Below are 23,824 nucleotides of genomic sequence, written 5' to 3'. Positions count from 1 at the left end.
TGGCTACAGTCTCCTTCCAGGTACTTGGAGAGAACCATAAGGTCCCCTCGAGGCTCCTTTTCTTCAGGCTGAACACTCCCAGCTCCCTCAGGCACCCCTCATCTCCTGTGTGCTCCAGACCCTTTCCCAGCCCCATTGCCCTTCTCTGGACACACTCCAGCCCCTCAGTGTCTTTCTTGTAGTGAGGGGCCCAGAACTGAGCACAGGATTTGAGGTGCCTCACCAGTGCTGGCTACGGGGTGCTACAAATACTATATATAATCCAGGAAAAAATGGTGAAAAAAATGGTGTGTTAAGAGTGAAATGGAGTTTGTGTTCTGCTCCTCACTGAGGTACATGTGTATCAGTGGAATTATGCTACTGTGTTACCTTTGTAAAGCTTCTGTGTGGTTCATTTACTGCATTTCTGCTCTGCATTCACAGCTTAGATAAAACCTGACTGTTCAGTGCTCTGATGCATGGTAACTCAGTGACCCACATGGCATTTTGAGCATCATCACAGCTCCATCCCAAGCAGCAAGCAGTGAGGCATTTAGAGTTGTACAGTGTTTCACAGTCAATACTGCATGGGACCCAGTAAAACAAAGTGACCTACTTTTTCTAGTCTGTAAATATTATTTCTGTAACAAAACTATTAAAAAAATCCTGCTGCATACCATTTTTCTCTGCAAAAATACAAGTCCCTGATATGTTCTAGCTAGATTTTCCAAGCATATTTTTCCACATCATTTCCAAAGACCAAAAAATTAGGTAAGTTATGCTAGGTAAGCCTTCAAATAGCTGTAAGAACGGCAGATTAATTTCATGCAATTGGTTTGCAAGCTGGACTATTTTACCTTTACATTTCCTGAGCTGTATACTACTCCTACCATGAGTGTTTATTTCTAGTGACAGCTGTTTTGAGTGTGTTCAGGGGAGACTGCAGATTTTTTAGCTCAAGGTATAAAAGTGTATTCATTATTTGCACTGTTACAAATTCAGATTTAATATCAACTCCTTGGTATGCAGTTATGTTGCTCTTTCATTGTCTGAATTGTCCTTGAAAAACTCAGTGTTTCACCACCAACACCAGAAGCCATCTGAATTCAGACAATGTTGTTTCTGTTACTCTGCAACTTGAAAAGGCAAATCCCACTTACTCATATCATGGTAGACGGAGGTCGCTTCCTTTGTCAAGAACAAAGGTGGTTTCCGTGGTGACATAATCTCAATTTTCATAAGTTCCTCACAACAATGCTTCCACTGGCCTGAGAGAGAAAAGAGAACAATGACTGGAACTTAAACACATCAGCCTGGAAAAAAAATGGAAGTTATTAGGTTGTGTCAGGAAACTATCTCCAAAGTAATACTAAACAGTGACAATTTACTTTTGTTTAGCAAGAATGCTCAGGATTAATTTGTATTTTCACCTCTGTATTCATTCTCTTAGCACAAAGGTCATAAGATCCTAGCTGGAATTTAAGCATTCCAGCATTACTGTTACACTATGATGGCTAAAGATCATAATTTGCCTTCAAATCCCCAAACAGTATAAATCCAAGGGGGAAAAACATTTAAAAAATTAAGGTTTGGGAAGCTTCATCAAGTTATCAGGAACAGCCTCCAATATCCTGCAAGCCGGATGTTATACAGCAATGTTACAATGTCATGGCAAAGGAACATTCTGTTTTTAATAGAGGATAACTTGCCTTTTATCCCTTAGCAGACAAGAAAACCTCTTTTTCTATTAATAGATTTTGACCTTAAGGAAAACAAGACACAGTAAAATTACTTTGTTCATACCAATCATTCCAAGTTTTCTGAGCACATTAATTTTAAGAGAATTTTAGAACCAGGGAAGAAAAAAGGCATTTAAATGCCAAGTGACCCATTTTTTTCTGAATCCAAAGAAAATGTCTCAAAAAATCGGTGGGTAGTATTCTATCTATAATGAATAAGAAGTAGATCTTTTACCCTACTCTACAGATAATTTAAAGAGGATGCCCTAGTTTTTGCTTGGTGTGTTTCTTTAATTGATAGTGCTTTTTCTCATTGTAAATCAAAGTTAGAAATGACTGGAAATACGACTACGACTCTGAGTTTCTACAACCTCAATTCAATTATTTGATTGGTGTTGTCTCTGACTAAAGACTGATATTTCATTAATTGACCTGGTTTTGTTTTCTGACCTGATAAAAATGCCTACCAGGAAGCAACTCTACTTTGTCAATGGCAGCACAAAAGCTGACAGTCTCTACTCTCAGTAAATCTATGAGTCAAGCAGAAAGCAGAAAAAAAAGACACAGGCAAATTAATCTCTGTAGTTTTTATAATAAAGATTTGGTGATAAACAAGGAGCACAATATACAACTTCAACAATATTTCACACCAATAAATGAGTTCTCTCTGCCATGTCAGATCAGGGTTGTTCCAGAGGTTTGCCACAGGATTAGGGTAACCCTTTAATGCTGTTCCAAAGGCTGAGGTCCAGGTAAGCAGTGTGTATTTGCCCAGCTGGATGGACCGTGCCTGGGTGAGCATATTCCCATGTGATGAGAGCTACCAAAACCTTTGAACTACACAGAATCAAGCAATCCCTGTTATAACAAGTTGTAATTTAATTCATCCATAACACTGCTGAGCAAGGAAACCCCAAGTTTACGTGTGACTGCTTCCAAGAGCTGGCTGAATCCCCATCCTAGCCCAGGCCCCACACGATCCCAGCATCCTCCCCACTTGTCACTAAGGCTTCCATACGAAGGTTTTATGCTTGCAGGATCTCACCAGACCAACAGACCACTGGTTGGGTGCCCAGGCAGAGGTGGACTCCTCCCACTACAGTGGGAAGAGGAAAAGACGGTGAGAATTTATCAGTCTTTAAAAACATTATCAAGAACACTGCTGAGAGAACAAGTTTTTTGAGATTGATGGACATACTCTGCCTCTGATTTCCTGCAAGAACACATGAACTTTGGTTTAGTCAAATATTTGCCTTCCAACGACTTAGACCACCACCCAGTATTATCCCAGAGAATATATTTCTTTTCGTTCCTGCAAACAAAGGCTTATGAGGCAATTGCAATTCAAATTGCTCCAAGATCCCTTTGATGTTACATAATGCCCATTGGGAGGGCACGCTGCCAGCACTGCCTGCTTACTTACTCAGATCATAAAAGTGCTGCCAGAAAGCCTCCATCCACTGATGAAGCTCTTCCCTACTGTCAGTAGCAAAACGTTGGGTCACACCCTCTCCAGACACGGGGTTGATAACAGAGAAGTTATTGGCTCTTCTCCTGGAGTCCTTATCCACAGCTCGAATCCTGGTTTCCTAGGAACAACAAACTGTGCTAATGACTTATTGCTTCACACTGCCATCAACTTAGGGCCAATGACAGCGTAAGGAAGGTAGAATTTGCCTTTTTGTCTACTTCAGATTAATGCCCAATTGGAAAAAAAAGAACCAATGTCAGGAACTGATTATAAAATTGTTTTATCATAAAACTGTTAAAATGGCATAAAACATGAAAAATAAGGGAATAAAGCACAATTATCACAGTTCAGTCTGAATTACAGAATGTACTGTAATTCAGTGTTCCCCTCTCTACCTTCACCAGCTCATCTCACACTGCCCACTCTTCTCCACAGCAGTTTAGTGAATAATCCAGAATAACAGCAAGCAGCTCCTTTGATTCAGATGGACAACCACATTATTACAGCCACCATTTACACCTCCTACCGCACTTCCCTGGGCCATTGTTTACCCACTGCACTGTAAACTTGTATCCATTTAACGTTCATCTTAGTGCATCACCACAGGCAGGGTAATACAATAGTGACGGGAAAATTAAAAAGAAACTTACCTAGGCCATCTTTAAAGGGGCATTTGTAGCAGTAACCCATACAGTTCTACTAGAACAAGATTCTTCTCTAATAGAAAAAAATTATTTCCCATTTAAAAATAGACATTTTAGTTTTAACTTATTTAGGAAAAGTTACACAGAAATAATTAAATGTGTATATATATCCAAAAAGTATAACACAAGTCTAAAAATCTCTTCACCTAGAGTTAGAAAAGCTCTCAGATTACACAGCAGCACTGTTAAGGTTTTTCCTTCTGTTCAGGGACATAGTTCAATTGCTCTAGACTAGATCCAGTGGTATTTTCAGAGTATTCACTTTCTTTGTTATGGCAATACTACAATTAAAAAAAACAAACAAAAAACCACTTATCCCTAACTCAGTAATTTTTGTGTGTGTGTAAAATGCTAAAAGCTTTAAGTTTAGCTAAAACACAACTAAAAGAATTCCAGAAGGCAACTGGTCAACATTGCTGCTCATCACAACATGATGAGCAAATTAAAACAACTAACATCACTTTATTTGTAGAAGTAAAGTAGAAGCCCTGGGAATATCTTTGCACATGCAACTTGAGCTGACTGAACAAGCAGCAGCCCATTACAGCACTGCTCCTCAGAGGATTGCTGGCACACCCAGGAGAGCAGAGTGATGAGCTTTGGTGCCAGGGCAGCAGCCAGCCCCCTGCAGGCAGCCCTGGCACCCAGCAGGACATGAGGACACCTAACACCCAGCAGGAGCCTGCACTGCCCCCCTGCCACCCCGGGGCACTCCTGGCAGTGCCCAGGATTTGACGGAAGCCAACAGTCACAGCCAGGGCTGTGTTCAAACATCTCCTGTCTGGATGGACAGGGAACCTGACCACAAAGGTGGCTCCTCAAAATCAGGGAGGACAGAACAACCAGTTCCCTTCTACTCAACTCAACCAAATGTCAAACATCTGCTAAAGACATTAAACATACACCTACAGAAATTAAGTTTACGCACGGGATCCCATGGGGATAAGCCTAGTTCCGATACTCAGAAAAACAAAAGTTACTCTACAGGCCATTCCCCAGATTTTAAATGCATTACTGAAGTAACCATTTGAAATACCAACAACTGCTTGTAGCATATCTGATGGATATGTTCATTTAAATTCTTCTGTCTAAAAATAGGAGATGAAGTAATTCATCCATCAGTGCTCTATATCCCATTAACTCAGGTAACCATAGATACCAGCAAAAAATGAAATCAAATAGATTAACATTTGACAGGTAAGAACTTCAAGCATACCATACACACAAGTTTATTTAATGATGTTTGCTGCAGGTTTTATCCCACAACTGTGGTATTATTCAAAGGAGATGAATCCTCAAGCAACAATCTCTATCTGATGCTTGAATATTTCAGCAGTCATACGAGACGCCATTGCAGCAATGGGCTGATGAATTTGTCAGCTTGGGTGAATTACACGACGTGCCCAGTTCCACTTCATAAAAGCAAAACCCAAACCAACAAAAAGCTATTAAAAACAAAACAAAAACAAAACAAGCAGAAAACCACCCCAAAAAACACAACAAAAAGTGTTTTAATTTACCATGTTGTAATAATATCTTTCCCAGTCTTATAAAAAAACTGAACCAACCCTGCTGTAGCAATTGTAAAGAGCAGAACAATCAGTGGATGGCAACAGGAAAACAATTGAATCTTGAACTCAAGTGACTCTTCTGGGGAGGCTGAAGCCAGTTTTATATTCTTTATGCAAAAGATTGTTTCTTTGAAGATGGGGAAAGACTAAGAGGGAAAAATATATGGTATTTGTAAATACCAACCTTACTCTATATTTCTCCCCACAAATAAAATCCCTTTGCCTGGAAAGCTTATATTTTACGCTTACAAGAAGACACAGAGAGAACCTTTTTACTGCTGCAGTACAACATTTTCCTGATAAGCCATTCCTGACACACTAAGAAGCACTGGTTATAAAGACCATTTTAAGACATCAGAACAAATTACAGTTCTTAAAAATATTGAATAACCTAAAGACCAAGTTCTGTGTATCTATTTTAAGGTAAAAAAATCAAATAACACACAACAAACTCTCTTCTTGTTTTTAGTACAAAAAAATAAACCAAACTGAAATTCAGTACAACACTGAAAGCAAGTATAACCTGTACATGCATTGGTTTCTGTTGTAATATTAATAATTTCCATGAAATTTTTTTTTAGGCAAGCAGAGAAAAATTGTTTAATTTCAAATTATGTCTTTCAAACACATTTATGCAGTCTATCAGCTAATATTTTGTCCCTTCCTTGTTTTGTGAGCTTGTACTTATGTGACATCCTCATGGCCACTGGCTGGTCAGTACAACGTGTGAGTGTGACATGGATAAGCAATATTAGGATATCTGTGCCATTGTTCTTGGGAGCAATGCAGCAGCTGAAAACATGGAAAAGGAGATAGCAATACATGACCAGCAAGCATTTTGGGAAGCAACAGTGAGCCAATAAAGCAGCTTTCAAACTGCTCAGTTTGAGCATACAAGGATCTGGGTGTTCTACCTGCTTCCCCTGCCTGCATCCACAACATCTTTCAAGCAACTGCAAGACTGAACCGAGCAATGGGATATGAGATACCAGACATTGGGAGGTACTGAACTAGTCTGTGCTTTTCCAATACATTTTCACAGTTACAAAGGCTTTTCCTAAGCCAACCACTGGGACAAAGTCCTTACCACAGAGAATACAGATATTTTCAGTGCTTATCTCATTTCCCTGTGCTGGAGTTCCCCAACACACACACAGTGAATATTGCTCATGTTGCTGGCTCCCTAAAAGCTCACCTGGTCCAGAACTGACATCCATGTTCCTCTGCTCCAGCCCAAGGATGAACTCCCTGCTTCCCTAGAAATATGGATGGTTCCCTTGAAGTTACACTGCTGCAACCATCACATTTTCCAACAAAATCCTGTACCTGACTAGGGAGAACAGCTGTACCACCAAAGATTGTCATTCAAGGTAATTGATTCTGTGCCTCTGCTCCTGCTGCACTGATCAGCAGTGTTCCCATGAGCCTGTGGCTGTAAACCCTCACTCCTCACCCTGCTCCCCTCAGCCATCAGCGGGGGCACGGAGAGAGCCCCGGGACAAAGCCTGCATGGGCAAAATATGCCAGGAAGGAAATCGTGGGACTACAGCAATTTGAAGCAAGATCCCAGAATCCCTCAAGCTTCAGGCACCCATGGCACAAAAGAAGTTTTCTAATCTATGTACCAAACACAGTAGATTATGTATTCCAAACACTGAGCAACTAATGTGAACTGCTGGAACATGCACCAATTTACTAAGCTATCACATGTAGGCAAGGCCTTTATTTTTCATTTCAAATTAAAGAAAACTTGAAAAAAATATCAGGAACTGGCCTATAAAGGATATTTCTTCAAATTGGATTCCAGTAAATTTTCTTTGCTACAGAAAATATCATTTCTCTTTTCCTACTTAGTTGTGCAATATAATATGTTATAATCACATTTAGCTGGAACAATAACAGTAGCACTTGCATAATAGGAACTGCAGAACCATTCTTGCTCAACAGCAGTAGCAGTGAAGTCATCTAAAGTTGAAGTAATGACTTTGCTGGTCTTAATGGCTTCAAGTCTCAATTCAAAGGGAATTGGAAATACAGCTATTGGTGTGAACGTTTTCCAGAGAATTTCTCATAAATCCAGATGATTTCATTACTTCTCAGAAAGTATCTTTAAATTACATGTAAAGGATCAACTTCACATTACAAATGAAAATGCCACATATGCAACCCTAAGAGATTTTAGTTAGAATGTCTAGAGTTGATGTTCAGTCTCAACTTTCACTTTGAAATTGCTGTTTCTTTAACAACACGTAGCAGACAAGCCCATACGATTAGGCTGCTTCCATTTAATCCGTAAGAGAAATTTCATAACAAAGGAATCAGAAAACATCTGCAGGCATTAAGTTATTTTCAAGAGAAACTGTTTAAGTAGTAAAGGATCCAAATATGTTTTCAATAGCATTTTCTTTTTTTTGTTTGTTTTTATTTCCATTGAAGAAGGATTCACAGTCATTCTCCAGCAGCCTGATATTTTTGTAAAATGGTGTAAGACAAATAAATCATGTACCTTTTACAAGTTAGCTTTAAGGATACCCTGCAAACATAAGGACAATCTCTCAGGCTTATCAAGCTGGATTTTAGGTTCTAGGTGCATAGGTTACTTGAAGGAGCAAAATATCTTAGTACAATATGGTTATTTTAAAAGGAAAAGCAAAATCAGGATTTAGACTAAAACAGAGAACCCCAAGAAAAGACATGAGGCAGCCTGATAGATAATTTTAAAAAATATTCCTGTCATGTTTTAGAATTATTTAGTCATTCTATAATTTATTAAAGTTTATCATTTCTTAACTGATACCGTGAATAGCTGGAAAACAGATATGTGGCAGAGGCTGACTTAGTGAAATTGAAAGTGACTGAAGAAGTAAACCTACTTAAATATATATCACAGCATAAATATTTATTTAATGTAAATGTATAAACAGTTGGAAGAAAAAATAGCACTAGAAAAACAGGTAATTTTATTTAAGGAATCAATTTAAATCTTAGCAATTAAAAAACCATCCTAACACAAACAGGTCACATTGTTACAACCCATTTAAATGTTTGGGTTCCTCAGCAGTCTCACTCTGAAGAAGGATGCAGCACCCAGAGCTGGTTCTGCTGCTGTAAGAGTCATTCTTTGTCACCCCATGCCCCACATGTCCCCAGCCACGGCTGAGCCCCGTGCTTGCAGCACCCAGGGGTTTGTGCAGCCGGGTAATGAGTGGGGTAAGAGAACTGGTGAAAGGCAAACAGGTGGGAGCCAAGGCTGCCCTGCCTGGAGCCCCCAGCACTGCCCTGGGCCTGCCTGGCACTCACAGCTCAGCAGCAGAACCCAGAGCAGCCTGTGCTTAACACAGCTCCCAAACGGGTCTGTTCCCTTTGTGAGATGAACCCAGCCATGGTACTGCAAACAACATTTAACTCCTCTGCCCATCCTTATGGGATATTAACCCTTGGTGCCTGCACCAAAACCAGCTGTTGAAAGCATCTGTTCTCTCTAATACTTGCCATTCTAGAAGGTCCTTCCCATAACATTACTAATTTAAATATTACTTCAGGTTAATTACTGTTTCTTTGGTCAAATAGTAAGCAATATTTTAAAATTGCATTTTAAACTCGGAGCATGAACAACAGCAATAATATCATCCTAGAGAACAGCATCTCCAAAGTTATTATGCTCTGGACAAAACCAGCATTAAGAAAAGCAGCTTATTTTAAGGCACTAAAATATTTTGAAAAATTTTCCATTTCTCCTGCTAATTAAGACTGTGGCCAAATAACACGTAACAACAAAAAAGCTTTTGTTGGAATTCCACCTTGCTGAGGACAAAATTCTACCAAAGCATTGCTAGGGGATTGTAAGCAATACATTTCCAAGGGCTGTCTCATAGAACTGTGATATAAAAGGTTATTACTTTTTCTATAGAAAAACACCCTCCTTTTTGCCTCTGTGCTAACCAGTCTAGTGCAATAGAAGGAATTTACATCCACAGCTAAGGAATGTTACATTCCTGCTGGGGGACTGCAAATTTCACTGAAGTACATCCCACCCTCATTCTACCTATAAAGCACTCTGCATACCAGCAGCTTAGAGCCCAAATGACTGCATATGTTTCTTAAACTAAAAAGAACATCCCCCAAAATAATAAAATAAATTTTAACCCCTCCCCCCCCCCCCCCCCAAAAAAAACCAAACAAAAAACCCCAACAAAACAAACAAAAAAATCCCCATACAACCAATTTTACCTTGTTGATGGAAACCGTCAATGCTGGCTCCACTTTGGCCTCAATTTCTTCTGGTGAGTAATAACAAAGGAGTTTGCCACCTCTCAGTACACAATACAGCCTCCTCCAGCTTGTCAGACCTCCTACCATTTGCTAAGGAGAAGAAGTAGTGAGAAATTGCCAAACATAAACCTAAAACACAACCATGTTGCAAGGTGCACACATACCAGCCCTGAGTGATCAAACCTTAGCCACACCAAATTCATTACTACAACAAAGACTTTCTGTTATAGAACATTTCAATCACTGATTTCTGAAATGTGAGCAGTACTTTAAATGTCCTCTGGTGTTTTACAGTTTTCACAGACTTGCCATGTGACACTAATAATACAGAATCTGCTGGTTAACACAGAATGAAATCTAGATCTGGTGTCTAGTGTAAAAAAAAGAAAGCACCTTTATTAGCTACAGCAATTGCACAATTATAGAAATAAAAAGAGTATTTCACTTTGGAAATACATACTGCATTCAACAAATGTCAAGCAAAGACATTTGTCTAGAATTTCCACTTCCTCAAATGAATTTTCTGAACAGCTTTCATAAAACCATAACAGTTTCACAATCAGTGTAAAGCCTGTAATTCAGCACTCCTGACAAATGACCCAGACCCTCTGGCCCTCCACTATCACCTTCTCATTTGGCTAGTTGTGCAACAAACCAAAATAGAGAAGTAAAGTGAGTTCACATGAATCATTTCTGAAGGGATGAGTTTAGATGTGGCTCTGTTCACCAGCCTGATTCCCCATGCTGGGACAGAACTCGTGTGGCATCACAACAAGGGGTATGTACAAGGATGAGAGCCACAGGATCACCAGGACTGATGCCATCAAGTACCACTGCAAACCAACTCTGAAACAAGAGTTTTACTTGATCTGTACTAACAGCCTACGTCATTCATGCCAAGGAAACATTGATTTCTCCATGCTCAGCCACTGAAGGCACCTTTTGTGAATGCAGCTGTGAGAGTTTCCCCCTTGCTCTAGGCAGAACAGGTAAAGAACAACAGTTCTCCATACAGCACTTCAGGTAACAGCAAATCTTCTAACAACTGACTCTTAGTGACAGCTTTTAACAGGCCAGGATGCAAACACAAGCAAGGCCTCCTTACCTGCTGATTTAGAAATCCTGCCATCATATCCCTGGCCATGCAGGAGGGCTGGACAACTAAACGGCAACACATGTTCCCATACAGGGGCAGCCAAAAAGAGGATTCCTCTGGGGGAAAGAAAAAGACAAAAGAGACAAACACTCAGGTCTGAAAAATTGCCCTGAACATACAGTTTAGCTTTCTACATCTGTTTTTACATTAAGATCCTGAGTCTAAATAAGCATATTTTCATATTTTAAGGAATGAGATTTAATCCGGTGGGATTAGATTAAAACTGATTTTTAGTCTTCAGGAAATGTTTTTTAATTGAAAAAAATTACTAAATTCCAAAATAATTTCAAGTTAAAATGGCAATATTGCTCTGCAAAAAAGAGTTGTTCTTACATAAAATGTGGCTCATTTCAGAGCTAGAAACTCTTTGAAAGGTAAGTCCCTGAGCCCATCCCATTGTGGCACACAGCTACATTTATACATGAGCACTTTGCTTCAGGATGTTTCAATAAGGCTTCAATGAGGAATTTGTATCTACTTTTGCCTTCAGCACTAGAGGAGCACTTAGGGTTCCAAGGAGTTCCTAATGAATTGGAATCACTCAGCTCCACTCCTGTAATTAGAAGTAGGTAATGCAATGTTCCACTAATGTGACTGTGTCTTTGGTCAAGGTTTAGAAATGCTTGTAATGAACCAAAATATCCAGGTATGTCCTTCCTCATCAGACTAAATTATGTAAATTAATGTCAGAAAAAGGAACTTGAAGAAAGATATAAAGTACTAATAAAGAAAGGCTTACAAATATCAAAGGTACTCAGAATTATTCATCCAACACTTCAAGAAAAAAATGCCCCATAAATGTTCAAATCTGTACTTATTCAGAATTACTGAAATGTAAAGAAGGAAATTCCCTCTGAGGTCAAGTTTACTCCAGTAAATGATTTAAATTCCCAGAAGCAACAGTGACAGTCCCATGCCTTAAGTTAACAATTGGAGGATTGCTTATGGGAGGGGCTAGCCTTGCAGAAAATAATGGACAAAGTACCAAAAAGTGAAACCACCACCATCAGCTGCAGCATAATCAGTCCCCCAGTGCCAGCATCCAGGCTGGCTGCTCCCAACTCGTGCTGCCCCCAAGCTGAAGGACAGCAGCCAGCACAGACTGCAAGCACACACACACTTACATCCTGTGTTCAATCTGGGCCTCAAACAATCTCGCCAAACTGAAGCAATTTTTCTTCTTTCCTTCTGACTACAGAGAAACAAGCTGTTCTTCATTCTGATACCCTTCCTTGGTTGTGAGGAAGGGAAAATAATTTGTATATAACTCCAACTCACATAAGATGGAGATGCAAATGACAGAAGAAACTCCCAAAAGAATTAAATTTTCATCTGGACTTGAAATTTTACTCAACTTATAGTTTATTCAGCTGTGTACAGATGCCTGGTTTAGAGCCGTTAAATATTTTATTAAAGTTGTTCTATATTGAGTATCAAGAAAAATAATCTCTTTAAGCCCTTTAGTTTACAAGACTTTAATGCAAAATGTTACTGGTTTTTTATTTCCTTAAATTGATACCATATGTACTTACCATTTCCTGTAATGGTAAGGTTGTGGGTCCTGAAATTGTCCTCAGCACTTTCCAGCCCCAGAGTGGTGTATGCCAGCAAACTGTACTTAGCTCCACTACATGGGAAAGAAAAGGCACGTTTAGGACCTTTCTGCTTCGTGTTGCTCAGGCAGTAATTAAAGGGAGTCTAGACACACCTCAGAGAGCACATTTGGGTACAAGGAAACAGCAAGGTGCAGGACAGGACCTGTCAGTGACCACAGATGGAAACCTCCAACCTCTTCCCACACGGCTCCTGTGTCTCTGGTTCTCCTTGTAAACACTGTTCCACATTCTGTTCCTGTCCTTCCTAGACCCTTATCTCCTGCCCCCATGTGTACCCCCAGTTCCAGGCCAATGCCATCATTCATTACAACTCTTTCTGCTGCCTCCTCTCTGGGACCTGCTGGCCAGGAGACCTCTCATGTGGTCACTGCCTACAGCTGGGCTTGTGCTTCCTCAACACAGGCACACAGGCTGTGCTATCCAAACCCTCTGCACCCTCTAAGCACCTCTCTCCTCTAGGCAGACACCAAGTAACTTTCAATAAGAGTTTTACAGCTCTTATTCCTAGGCCTAAAGCAATTAGATTTGGTAAGAGGTTCAAAAATTCCTAAAGTTAATAGAACAACTGATGACAAACTTTATCTGAAAATACAGGTTAAAAATTAAAAGGCATTATAATGCTTCTCCATGTTGCTCTGCTCTTCACTTTGCCTATGCAGACTACACTTTATAAACCAGTTGTTTATATATGTATTTTTTATATAATCCAATAGATTGATTATTCACAGGCAGAAATCTGTACAGAAATCTTATGGTCAGTTTTGTAGCAGAAAGGATTTCTTTTCACTTATTGGACTTGGAGGTTTCAGAATCTTTTATCTTAGTTTTGCATTTTGCCTAGGGGAAAAAAAGTATCACTCTTACAATTCAGCACAGTGCAATTGTGGAATGCAGTTCTTGGAATAAACTGGTATAAATTTAGTACTTTTAACCTTTTCTCTAAAATACTCATTGGACCAAGTAACAGATTTATAGTCCAGCAGTGCAGTAGGAATTCCACCTGGCTAATGGCAGTTAGGACAAAGTTCACAAGAAAACAAACCCCTCCAAATCACTAACTACTCTCCCCAACAGGATCTAGCACAAGATCCTTAAAATATCTTCAGTAGAACATAAGAAAGCTTAGTGGTGTAAAAGCTGAGAAGACACCATTGAACTAAGATCCTCAAGAATAGTTTTCCATCTTAGTATTGCTCAAATTTTATTTTTCTTACTAGCACAGTGGGAACACAGAGTTTTCAGACCTTTGGCTGTGCAGATAAATAAGGAGAGTGTCTACCTCCCCCTGACCCTAAGGACAGAGGAGGAGGAAAAGTAGGAAGTTTGTTAGAGGGGAGGTGTGTTCCATATCTGTCTCCAGGGAACAAATAGAAAATTAAATACACTATAACATCCTGGGTGAAAAACCCTTGCTATGAAGCGTTTCAAGAGGGAAATCTGAACAAAAACCCATCAGCATTTGTCTATATTTCCTGCTAAACTGCTCCTTAACAAAAGAGCCTCCACTGATTATGTTTGACCAAGCAGTTGAGCAATGCATTACCATTCTATTTAAAGTGTACCAAAAAGTTCAGTTTCTTCTCACAGATAAAACTGCTGTGCTGATTCTAAAGTTACTTTTTTTTCCTAAAGCATGACTAATTACCACAACAACGTTGCCAAAAAAAATAGCTACTTCACTTTTAAAATATGCTCCACAGTAACATTTTCATTCTAAAATACAAGTCATTCCTTTCAGGCAGCTGCAATATAATTTAGGAAAGTTTTATCTACAGATATTTTTCAGATTTAACTGGCTAATCAGGATTGTTGACTGTGTTTTTCCTTTGCATTTCAGAGAATTAGCTAACTGCCTTAAATGGCAGTTTCTTTGTATAACAAAGAATAATCTGCCTGCTGCATCTCATTCAGTACTTTGCATATCTGTAGTATTTTTCCATTTAATAACTTCATTTAAAAAAACCCAAGCAGCTCATCTCCACAACAAGCCTGTGGCAAAGGCTCATTGTTAAATCTGTTTACTGATCAAGAGACAGAGGCACCGAAGTTTCCACACAGACCTGGGTGTGGGAAGGTGTAACTAAAACACTCTATCAATGTATGTTAATTAAGACATCTTCAATTCCAGAATCTATTCCTGAATATTAAATCCAGTGTTAGAAATCCCAATCTCACTTCATTCATTCAATGTGAGTGAAGGAATGAGTGGAAGACTTGTGAGGTAAAAAAAAAAAATCAATATGCTCAATATTCAATCAGATCTTAAATAATAGAGGGTAAAACCAAATATAACCTTCAGGTGCTAACAAGAACCCAACCATAAAAGTTGTACCAGATTAGACTGTGTACTTCCAGCTAAATATCACTGGGGATTTGCCAAATCAAACACAGGATATGGAAGCTGCTGCACCTTCAGCCCAGTGGAGGACAAAACATCAAACAACAACCAGTGCCTGCACAGCCAGTTCTGCAAACCAGTAAACAGCACTTGAGGGAGACTCTCCAGTGGTTTATCCAAAGAGCAACCTGCTTACACTGCAATTTAATAGCAAAACTGCACTAAAATTTTTTCTTCTATGAAAAATGTAAAAAGAAAAAAAAATTAAGCTAGAATTGAAAAACTAAGCAGGCAAAAGACTGTATAGAAACTAAATGAGGGATAATTAAGAGAGAATATCAGTATATTCCAAATTAACTAATGAAGCAACCCATCAAGCCCTTTGTCACAAAGCTTTTTCAAGAAGTTCCAAGTCTGAGAGTTTCCTCACTAACCAGAGAGATTTCTAAGCCAAGAAGTTTGAAACAGAGGGATCACAGAGTTTTTGGGAAATGGAGAATTTCACTCATGTGTGCATTGGAAAGAAAAAGGCTTGTATAAATGAAATCTACAGAGAAAAGGTGTTCGCATAATATAGAAAGTTCACTTTTTTGTTGCAGTTTAATTTCCCCTGCTGGACTGGTAAAACTCTCTGGGAATACTTGAAAGATCTCTTGTAATCTTGCAGTCTCTTCCTTTTTATAAGGGCTACATACCAAGGTCTAACTAATATAAATCCTTGGGGGAACCTATAAAAAAAATTGACAACTTATTTTCTGCCTATAATAACCCATTTCTTTCCAAACAACTATTTTAATCACCCAGCAATGCCATCATTTAACACTTCATTGTTCATTTAATTGTGTTAAGAAAGTAATAGCCACTGTGAGATGATTATCTACGTAGAAACAAACTTCCAAGATGGAGGGAAGGAAAATTCAATTGAGAAACCAAAAGCAAAACCCAGGGGAGGAGGCAGCTGTTTAAATTGCCTACTGGTGCTTTTTCCTGAAGAGACAGGCAATCTATACTGGAGAGAGAAGCCAGTGCTTATATCTGATTCAAACTGTGTCTAATGACAGTGTCTCATGGCTCAGCTGAAGCACAGCCACCTGACGTGATGCACATTGAAAAATGCTTTGTCATTAGGTGGAATCCACTGGAAAGTCAGTGATAGAATTTGTTTTGCTCTGTGGATAAGATGTCTTGGATGTCTATTTTTGAGTCAAACAGAAAAATCAGTTTACAGTTATATCAGTTCAACAAAGATAGAATATGCTTGAATGTTTCCTTTTAAAATCCCAGCAAATAGACATAGGAAACTAGACTAAGACTAAACACCTAGCAAGAATTAAGCATTGATTCTTTACTGTCAGCTGCCAAAAAAAGAGGAATTACTTGAAAAAAATCCTTTCCAAAAAATAAAAATAAATTAAATAAACCAATGCCATTAATATTTGCAAATTCAGTATTTGGCCTGTTTAAATCCAAATGAAATTGAAGTAGCTGGAAAATATTAGTAGGCAGTTAATTTTTAAAAGGAAACAGGTAAATTATTGGGAAAAGCACTTAGGCCTATGAACACTGAAAACCAGTAAGTCATTTTAAAATGTCCTGTGCTAAAGTCAATTCAGAAATCCCCTGCTAAGTAACAGTAACCATAAAGTGCCTTTGGCAGAGCAGAGTTTCACTGAAAAGCTGGCAAGTGGAATTAGGGAAGAGGGTACAGGAGTGGGTTCTCCTGCCTACATACCCACTTTTTCCTATTTCACACAACTTGGAACCCTTACACATATCTACCTGTCAAGTATGAGCAACACTGGCTAGGTGCAAAAATACTATGGGGGAGGAAGCAAACAGGGATGGGGGAAGGAGAAGAGGTACATGGATAGAGTGTCACACACAGACTGTACAAGCTCAACTTCCTCTCGAGATCAAACTAAAAATATTATGGAGTTTGCAAAGAACAGTGGATTTACCAGCTGGCTGGCTGTGGAGCACACAGATAAAGGCTGCTTGTGTGTTTCAAGATCAGAACCAGGCCCCAAGGCTCAGCGACATGGTTGGAATTCACACCTACTTTCTCATTTCCTATTTAAAATGTAAATTTTTTCACTTGGGCAAGTAGAGAAAAAACCAGTTTCTAGGCAGTTTGCCAAAAATTTACAATTATATTTGGCCTATTTCTATTTTAAAAGCTACAAAACCAGAACATCAATATACGTGGCTTACTGGATGACTGGGTCAGCAGGCAAAAGGGGTTCAGTGCTGTCTTCTTCCAGTGCAGCTTTGAGTTTCTTCCCTGTAGCTTTGCTGAGGGATGTTTTAAGTTTCTTTGCCAGTTTCTTAGGAGTGTTTGTTGTATATAAAGACTCCTCTGTACAGCAGCTATAGACTTCAACCTTCACCTGGAAATCTGGGCTTGCTTCATCACTGAAGTGGGGGAGGAGAAAATTTCAGAGCGTTTGTTAACAAACTGTGTGGAGCCAAGGAATGCTGCTGCTACTTTATAGATTAAATAAGATATTTCTAATCAAGGGAAGAAATGCCAGAACATTCAGGCACAGATATACATTAATATGGAACTAAGGACTAGAGTACACAGTAGTAACTTAGTATTGGGGTCATGAGATGGATAATTGCAGCATAAACAATTACAAACAGGAAATTCAGCATTTAGGTTAAAAATGGAAGAAAACACCCACGTTATGGAAATAACCAGGCAAGACATTCAAACACACTTAAATCTGCCCTCTACTGTTTCACAAAAATCACATGATTGAAAACCTATCCCTGCCTATGGTCCTAAGTCATATTGAACTGTTTAAAAGATATCTTACTGCACCCCATCCCCTTCAAATTACTGATAAAAAATGCTATCTAATAAAATCTGTCATTTACAACTTAACTACCTACTGCTGCATCCTCTGGCCCACAACCTTTCTCAGTTTTCAGTTTTACTGATTCTCTTGTTCTCAAGCTTAGTCATCAAGCCAGAAGCCTAACCTCATCTTTCAGATCCAAATCATGTCATTACACACATGCCATAATGAAACCATTCCAAAAGCTTTTCTATCAAGTCTTTTTATGCCTTGTGGGATAAAAGGCAACTTAGGGTGCCTTTTCTGCTTTTGTTGCAGTGCTTCACAGAAAATTATAATGGTTAAGTCTCATAATTTTGAGAAGAAGATTTAAATCTTTATCCCCACTCTTAACTTGAATGGGTGTTTAAGAGAGTTTAAAATTTGATTTAAACTCAGTTTTCAGGATCTTGATTTAAAGTTTTTAGTAGTTCTAGTTTTTCAGTCAGTCTTCCTCAGAAAACAGAATTGTTTTCTCTAAATTGTAGATATAAAAGGCAGGGAGTGGAGTCAAGCACACGCTCAGGTAGGTGTAACAGACTTGAGGTGTTACATGAGGAAAGAGACTGTAACCTGCTGGACAGATAACATTTACATCTAAAATGTCATAATGCTTTCAGGTTTTAGCAATAATTTAATGATAAAATTAATTATTAATTAATGTTTGAGATGTAAGTTTATCTCTTTATATAAAGAAAATGCTTCAGCAGGGCAAAAATGAAAAGAAGTACAGATCAACTGGCACATCTCCAACCAGCATCATTCTGTACACAAAACCAGCCTTCCAGAGATGGGGATCCTCCACCCACTAAAATGAACAGAGCCTCTACTGATTCCTTTGCCCACAGCAAAACCTAGTGGACCTCAGCCAATCTTATTCATAATCACATCCACCTGCAAAAGAAAACAGCAATATTTGTACTTCATTCAACAGAAGTAAATGATACTCACAATATGGTTACATTTTCAAAACAGATATCTGTTATTGCTTCATCCACAATAGTCACCTCGGTATCAAAAACCTCAGCTCCCATTCTGAACAAACAAAACACTGCATAGCGCTGTGATTCTGGAGAGAGGCACAGAGAACCTTCATCAGCCACACTGCATGGCACAGTACCAAACACTGCCAGTAACAAAACCACCCAAAATGGTCATCCAGACCTCTAAGGAATTGCCCTCAATTCTTCCCACCGCAAATTTTCATCGTAGGATTTTATGAGAATTGACCTGTATACATAGAAAAAATGCCTACCTCTATTAGGAGGGGAAAAAAAGTTGAGTAATCAGGTATAGTGTCTGCTAGCAACTTCAAAAACTTAAGTAAAAACGTAGGGTTTTTTTTAGTAAAATTGACTTTACACAAAAAAAATTAACATTTGATCCAAAGTCTGTATCATTTCATGAATGTGCTACATAGGATTAGGCTATTTTGCCATGCTTTGCATCTCTGACCCTATTGAAAATCAAAGTGAAATCGATGCCAGGTGACAGCTGGAACAGATTTAGGATTAATCTCCATGACACAGCAAAATGCATGTACTTGAAGGCTATCCAATAATACCCTCAACACCAACAGTCAAGTTTCATTTAAATTTCTCATTGGAAACAGCCTCCAATACACTCTCTCAAGTGCAGACAAGACATAGAACAATGTGTTTAATCAGAAGTTTCTCAGTTAACCATTTAATACAACATTCTTCTGTTGCCTTCTCTGGAATTCTTCCTCAGGTGGACTCTTTAGAGTAGGGTTTAAACACAGAACCACAGGACTTTGAACTAACTCAGCTAGCGACAACCAGCAACTTCAAATTACAATCATTTACACAACAAAGAGCAAAATATAGACCTAATGAAAGGTCAAAAAAGGGGTTGAAATGACTATGAACTTCCTCATTCAGTTTAAATTTACAGGCATAAGCAATTGCTTATCAGAGTAATTAATTACATCTTACATACTTTCTTTTTTGCTGAAGTGGTCAGAGCCTTTCCACATTAATGGTATTCGAATATCTGAAGGAGGACAAAGAAGGAAGGGAGATGAAGTTATAGTCAATATTGTAGATCTGTGATCAAAACAAATTATAAAAAGTGTGTTGTTTCTTTTTCTGATCTTCTGGTGGTAACAGGGCCTTCCACCCAAAGAACAGCATAACTATTCCAAGATTATTATCCACATCAAAAGAAAATGGAATAATTAGTTCAACTTGAAGCGTCATTCCTGTTTAGAAATTATGCTGGAATAAAGAATATTTTAAATCTCATTTGAAAGTACCTGAAATAGCATTTCAGAGAAGCTGTGTAACACAGTTCTGAGAGGTATTCTCTGAGCCCATTATTATGCATAGATGTAAACCAAAATCCTGCTTGCCTTGTGCTGAAAACCACTCATCCCACTGCAAGAGGAAAACCTTCCTGTTTTAATGAAAAGACTGGGATACTTATACTGCAAACACTTCAGTCTTGTACTGCTAACCACAGAGAAAATACCACTTGTAATCACATTCCCAGTCAGAATTGTCTTAGTCAGCAAAAAGAGTTTAGAAATCTTTTTTCTTTTAACACAAAAATACCCTTCTACTTCAGAACCACAGTAGAGAGGCAATTACAAAGCCATTATTTTGAATCATGCCTGTCATTTTAATAATTAGGAAAGTATTTTTTTCCACTAAATTTTCCAATTTATCTACTAAACTCAACATAGTACTAAGTGACATTTTCCTCCAGCTTAGAGGACTCAGGTGAAGACATAATGTTTTTTATTAGGCCCCTGTTAAAAGACAAATGCTGTGAGGGCTTTATAAATCCAGGCCTGATTTCTGAAGTACAAGGCTGCTGTTTAAAAGTATATGCAATATATTAAGTGACACATGATGGCAGCAGTGAACAGCACGAACACAGTTGTCTTGTGACAAAAGTCTTCAATATTGTTATAAAGAAGCATTGCTGACTCCAGTGTTGTCTTCATATGAGAATGATGGAAAAATCCACATTCATTATGCTAAGATGCAAAATGATGCCAGTATTTTGGCATCAGATTGTCATGTATTCCTACAGGGGTTTACCCACAAAACTTAAGTGAAATCACATTTAGTCACTCTGTCTCAGAAGATAACTGAAAAATTCAAATTTCAGTTAATTTTTATTATGAGACATCTTATTATAAAAGCTATTTCAATATTGAAACTTTCAAATTCATCTATTTTTAAGTGTTCACAAAAACGAAAAAACTTTCAAGTGAACTACCAGCATACAGCTGTAGACTTCTAACTTCCTAAAAATCAATACATCACCGTGTTCTGAAACTGCCTTTCACTTCTGAAGATGCATTTGCATAGCAAGCATTTCTAAAAATAGGGGGTTTTACACAAAGAGAAATAGTTTCATTAAAATCATTACAGAAGTCTCTGTAATGTAACTTCTAAAAGATATATATATTCATCTTTGTCAGAGACAAAGCACAGAACATTTCTTTCCTAAAATACAAAGGTCTCAAATCTACATTCATATGTGAAAACAGTTACAAATAAAAGCTTTCTCTATCTTTAATCATAGCAAACTCTGAATGACAATTTTAATGCACTCGATGGACACTGTTAGCAATTAGAGCACTAGATTAAAGATTACTTCTGTGTGCCACTTTCAATATCTTGCTAGCTGAAAAATTTACACTCTGGTCAGAAAATCATCAGGGTATAGACAACCAATCCTGGAACAAGTTTAACATGATACTTGTAAATCAGCTTTCAATCCATTCTTGGACTGAAGGAGCTGTCATTTATCAAAAACAAAGATCAATTTTCACACACCTTAATTTCAGTTACCATTAGCTGTAAATCTGTGTGGATGCAAACTGGATACATTCAAATACTACAATTAATCAAATTTAAACTCAATGATTCCTTTATAAAATTACTTTAAATTATGATAATGCTTTTTCATCAACATTTGATGTATTGTCTTCTAACAAAAAAATCGATTGGTACAATAACATAAATGACATAATTTATTCAAAAATATGGGGGATAAGTAAAAATGAAGGAAGTGTGAAAAACTGTGGATTAAGGAATGCACTTCCCACACAGTATCTGACATAGCTCTTTCTGTAGGAGCATATTCCTCAGTAGTCCTGCACAGTTCTTCCCAAACTTCTGCAGTTGGTCACGATTGCCCTACTTTTTTGGTAATCATCATCTGGCAGGCACTAACTATATAATACACTAATAAATTTATAAGTGCATGGATTGCTGAGGGTAGAAAATCAGGAGGTGACCTACAGAAAGAATTAATCAGCAGAGGCCAAGAACAACCTTTAGGCTTTTCTGCTGTAGACTGGACCTGGCCAGGCTTCCTGACACCAGTATCTGAAGAGGGGCGAGGCATGGCAGCAGCCAGCACGCCCAGGCTGCACTGCACAGAGAGGCAGTTTGTGCTTCCTCCTCTTCTCCTTGATCTCTGCCACACTTCTGAGGACATAATCCCCAGTTCTGAGAGCCACTGTGTTGGTAACAGAATCATTAACAGACTGCACCAAATACAAAGTGGTGTATTTCACCCCCTATGGTCTTATTCCATCAAAAGAAACAACCAAAATCCTTCATATCCTGAGCAAGTTTTCCATACTAAAAACAGAGTTCTTAAAAAATTTGATTTTCTAAAGATAGCAGAAGTGTATGTTATATGACCCTAAGGTTTTCACTGCAGATAGCTCTCCAAATTTGAAGAAAGGTGCAACCACAGCACAGACAGGCAAACAGATGCTTTCATCCAACTACCATAAGGAGGAAAGACAGATACACATTCTGCAAACAGCTGTGCTGGCAAAAAACATTATTGAACCATGTGCTCATCACTCTTCTCCTACTAGGAGTTACCTTGCTTACAGATATACCAAAATATGCAGAATTAACTGAAACAGTTCCAGTAGTGAGCTGTTCTACACTATTTTATTCTTAATGAAGCAGGTCAGGGAGCACAAACAGATGTGTTAGCAAAGCTGGCAGAACAGCCACAGGACTGCTGAATGTAGTAACATCCACTACTGTCACAGGCAAACAACACAATAAATGCACAGTGCTGAAGTTTGAGAACAGGCTAGAAAACAGCCCACTAGGAATGGCTGTTAAATGTTGTTACTAGCTTGCATTGAAGCCATAGCACTACACCTTTGCTGTAGTAATGTAGTCTGCATTGCCTAAATAACATTTGCATACTAGTTATAATTCTGCTCCCAATTTGTTAGACATGCCTTGTACTATCACTTCAAAGTCTGCCGTTGGGGGCAGAAAAAAAGTTTTCAGCTCACTTACACTGATTTAGCTTTGAAATGCATTCAGTGTTTGGTGGCAAACAGAAGTATTTCCCTCTGTGGAGTGCACTGTGAGTAAAATGGAAATAGAGGGTAGGATCTTCAACAGCCCATGTGTAACTTAAGCCCAAGCCCCTTTGCAGCATTAGAGGATTGATGCCTCTGAAGCACATTTACACTTTAAGAATACAATCTTTTCTGGATAGTTTGCATTACAAGACACTGTCCAGCTAATTAGCTGCTACAATTAAGTGACTACCTGGCCTCTTACCTGATATAGCAACCCTTGCTCTGCATGCCGTCCGATCTTTTGTCCCATTTTCTGAAGACCTCCAAAAAAGAAGAAAAGAAAAAAATATTTGAGATCTATGCATTTAGATATCTAAAAGTCAACCCTTTAAACACTAAGAAGTGTCAGGATTTTCATATTATAGCTCATTTCAAATGCCTTTCTTTAAAGTTAATTTTGGTATCTCTGGTTTAAGATATGAGTCACATTAATTTCTTAAGCATAATCTGGAAGGAAGGTACATCACCATTTTTTCAAAATTCCCTAGAAGGCTTTACTCCAAAGTAAAGTCACACACAAATCTTCCTTGTCTTTTCCAGCTGCAACAGGATCTAATTTATTATCAATTTTTGCCTTCTGTACACATCAATGAGGATGCAACTCAATTTATTGGTTCTATTATTGTTTAAAGAGTTGCCTCCTCCTCTATTAATAAAATGAAAATTTCTAGCTGCTAGCAGTATCATGACTTCCAGAGGCAGTTAGAATATCTTCAGAACTCACAGATGAAAAATCCTAGAACTTTCTCTCTCTGCAATGA

General features: G+C 38.4%; 1 protein-coding gene across 5 annotated transcripts in view; it reads right to left on the bottom strand.

The window, feature by feature from the left end:
- The window catches only part of RTKN2 (rhotekin 2), a 51,082-nt gene that overhangs the window by 5,686 nt on the left and 21,572 nt on the right, over positions 1–23,824 (bottom strand). For all 5 annotated transcript variants that reach the window (XM_071438607.1, XM_071438608.1, XM_071438609.1 and 2 more), the window contains 9 exons: positions 23,266–23,324; positions 19,646–19,699; positions 18,638–18,755; positions 17,058–17,258; positions 12,425–12,519; positions 10,842–10,948; positions 9,695–9,826; positions 3,142–3,307; positions 1,140–1,247 (listed from right to left, as the gene is read on the bottom strand). In XM_071438607.1, coding sequence (XP_071294708.1) covers positions 1,140–1,247; positions 3,142–3,307; positions 9,695–9,826; positions 10,842–10,948; positions 12,425–12,519; positions 17,058–17,258; positions 18,638–18,755; positions 19,646–19,699; positions 23,266–23,324 — 1,040 coding nt within the window. The remainder of the gene's footprint in view (positions 1–1,139; positions 1,248–3,141; positions 3,308–9,694; positions 9,827–10,841; positions 10,949–12,424; positions 12,520–17,057; positions 17,259–18,637; positions 18,756–19,645; positions 19,700–23,265; positions 23,325–23,824) is intronic.

This window comes from Agelaius tricolor, unplaced genomic scaffold, assembly GCF_023055355.1.
Source record: "Agelaius tricolor isolate 1412-34295 unplaced genomic scaffold, bAgeTri1.0.p SCAF_13, whole genome shotgun sequence".
In the NCBI taxonomy this organism is placed as follows: Eukaryota; Metazoa; Chordata; class Aves; order Passeriformes; family Icteridae; genus Agelaius; species Agelaius tricolor.
Note: the sequence above shows the minus strand (reverse complement) of the source record. Positions and strands in the feature narration are given on the sequence as shown.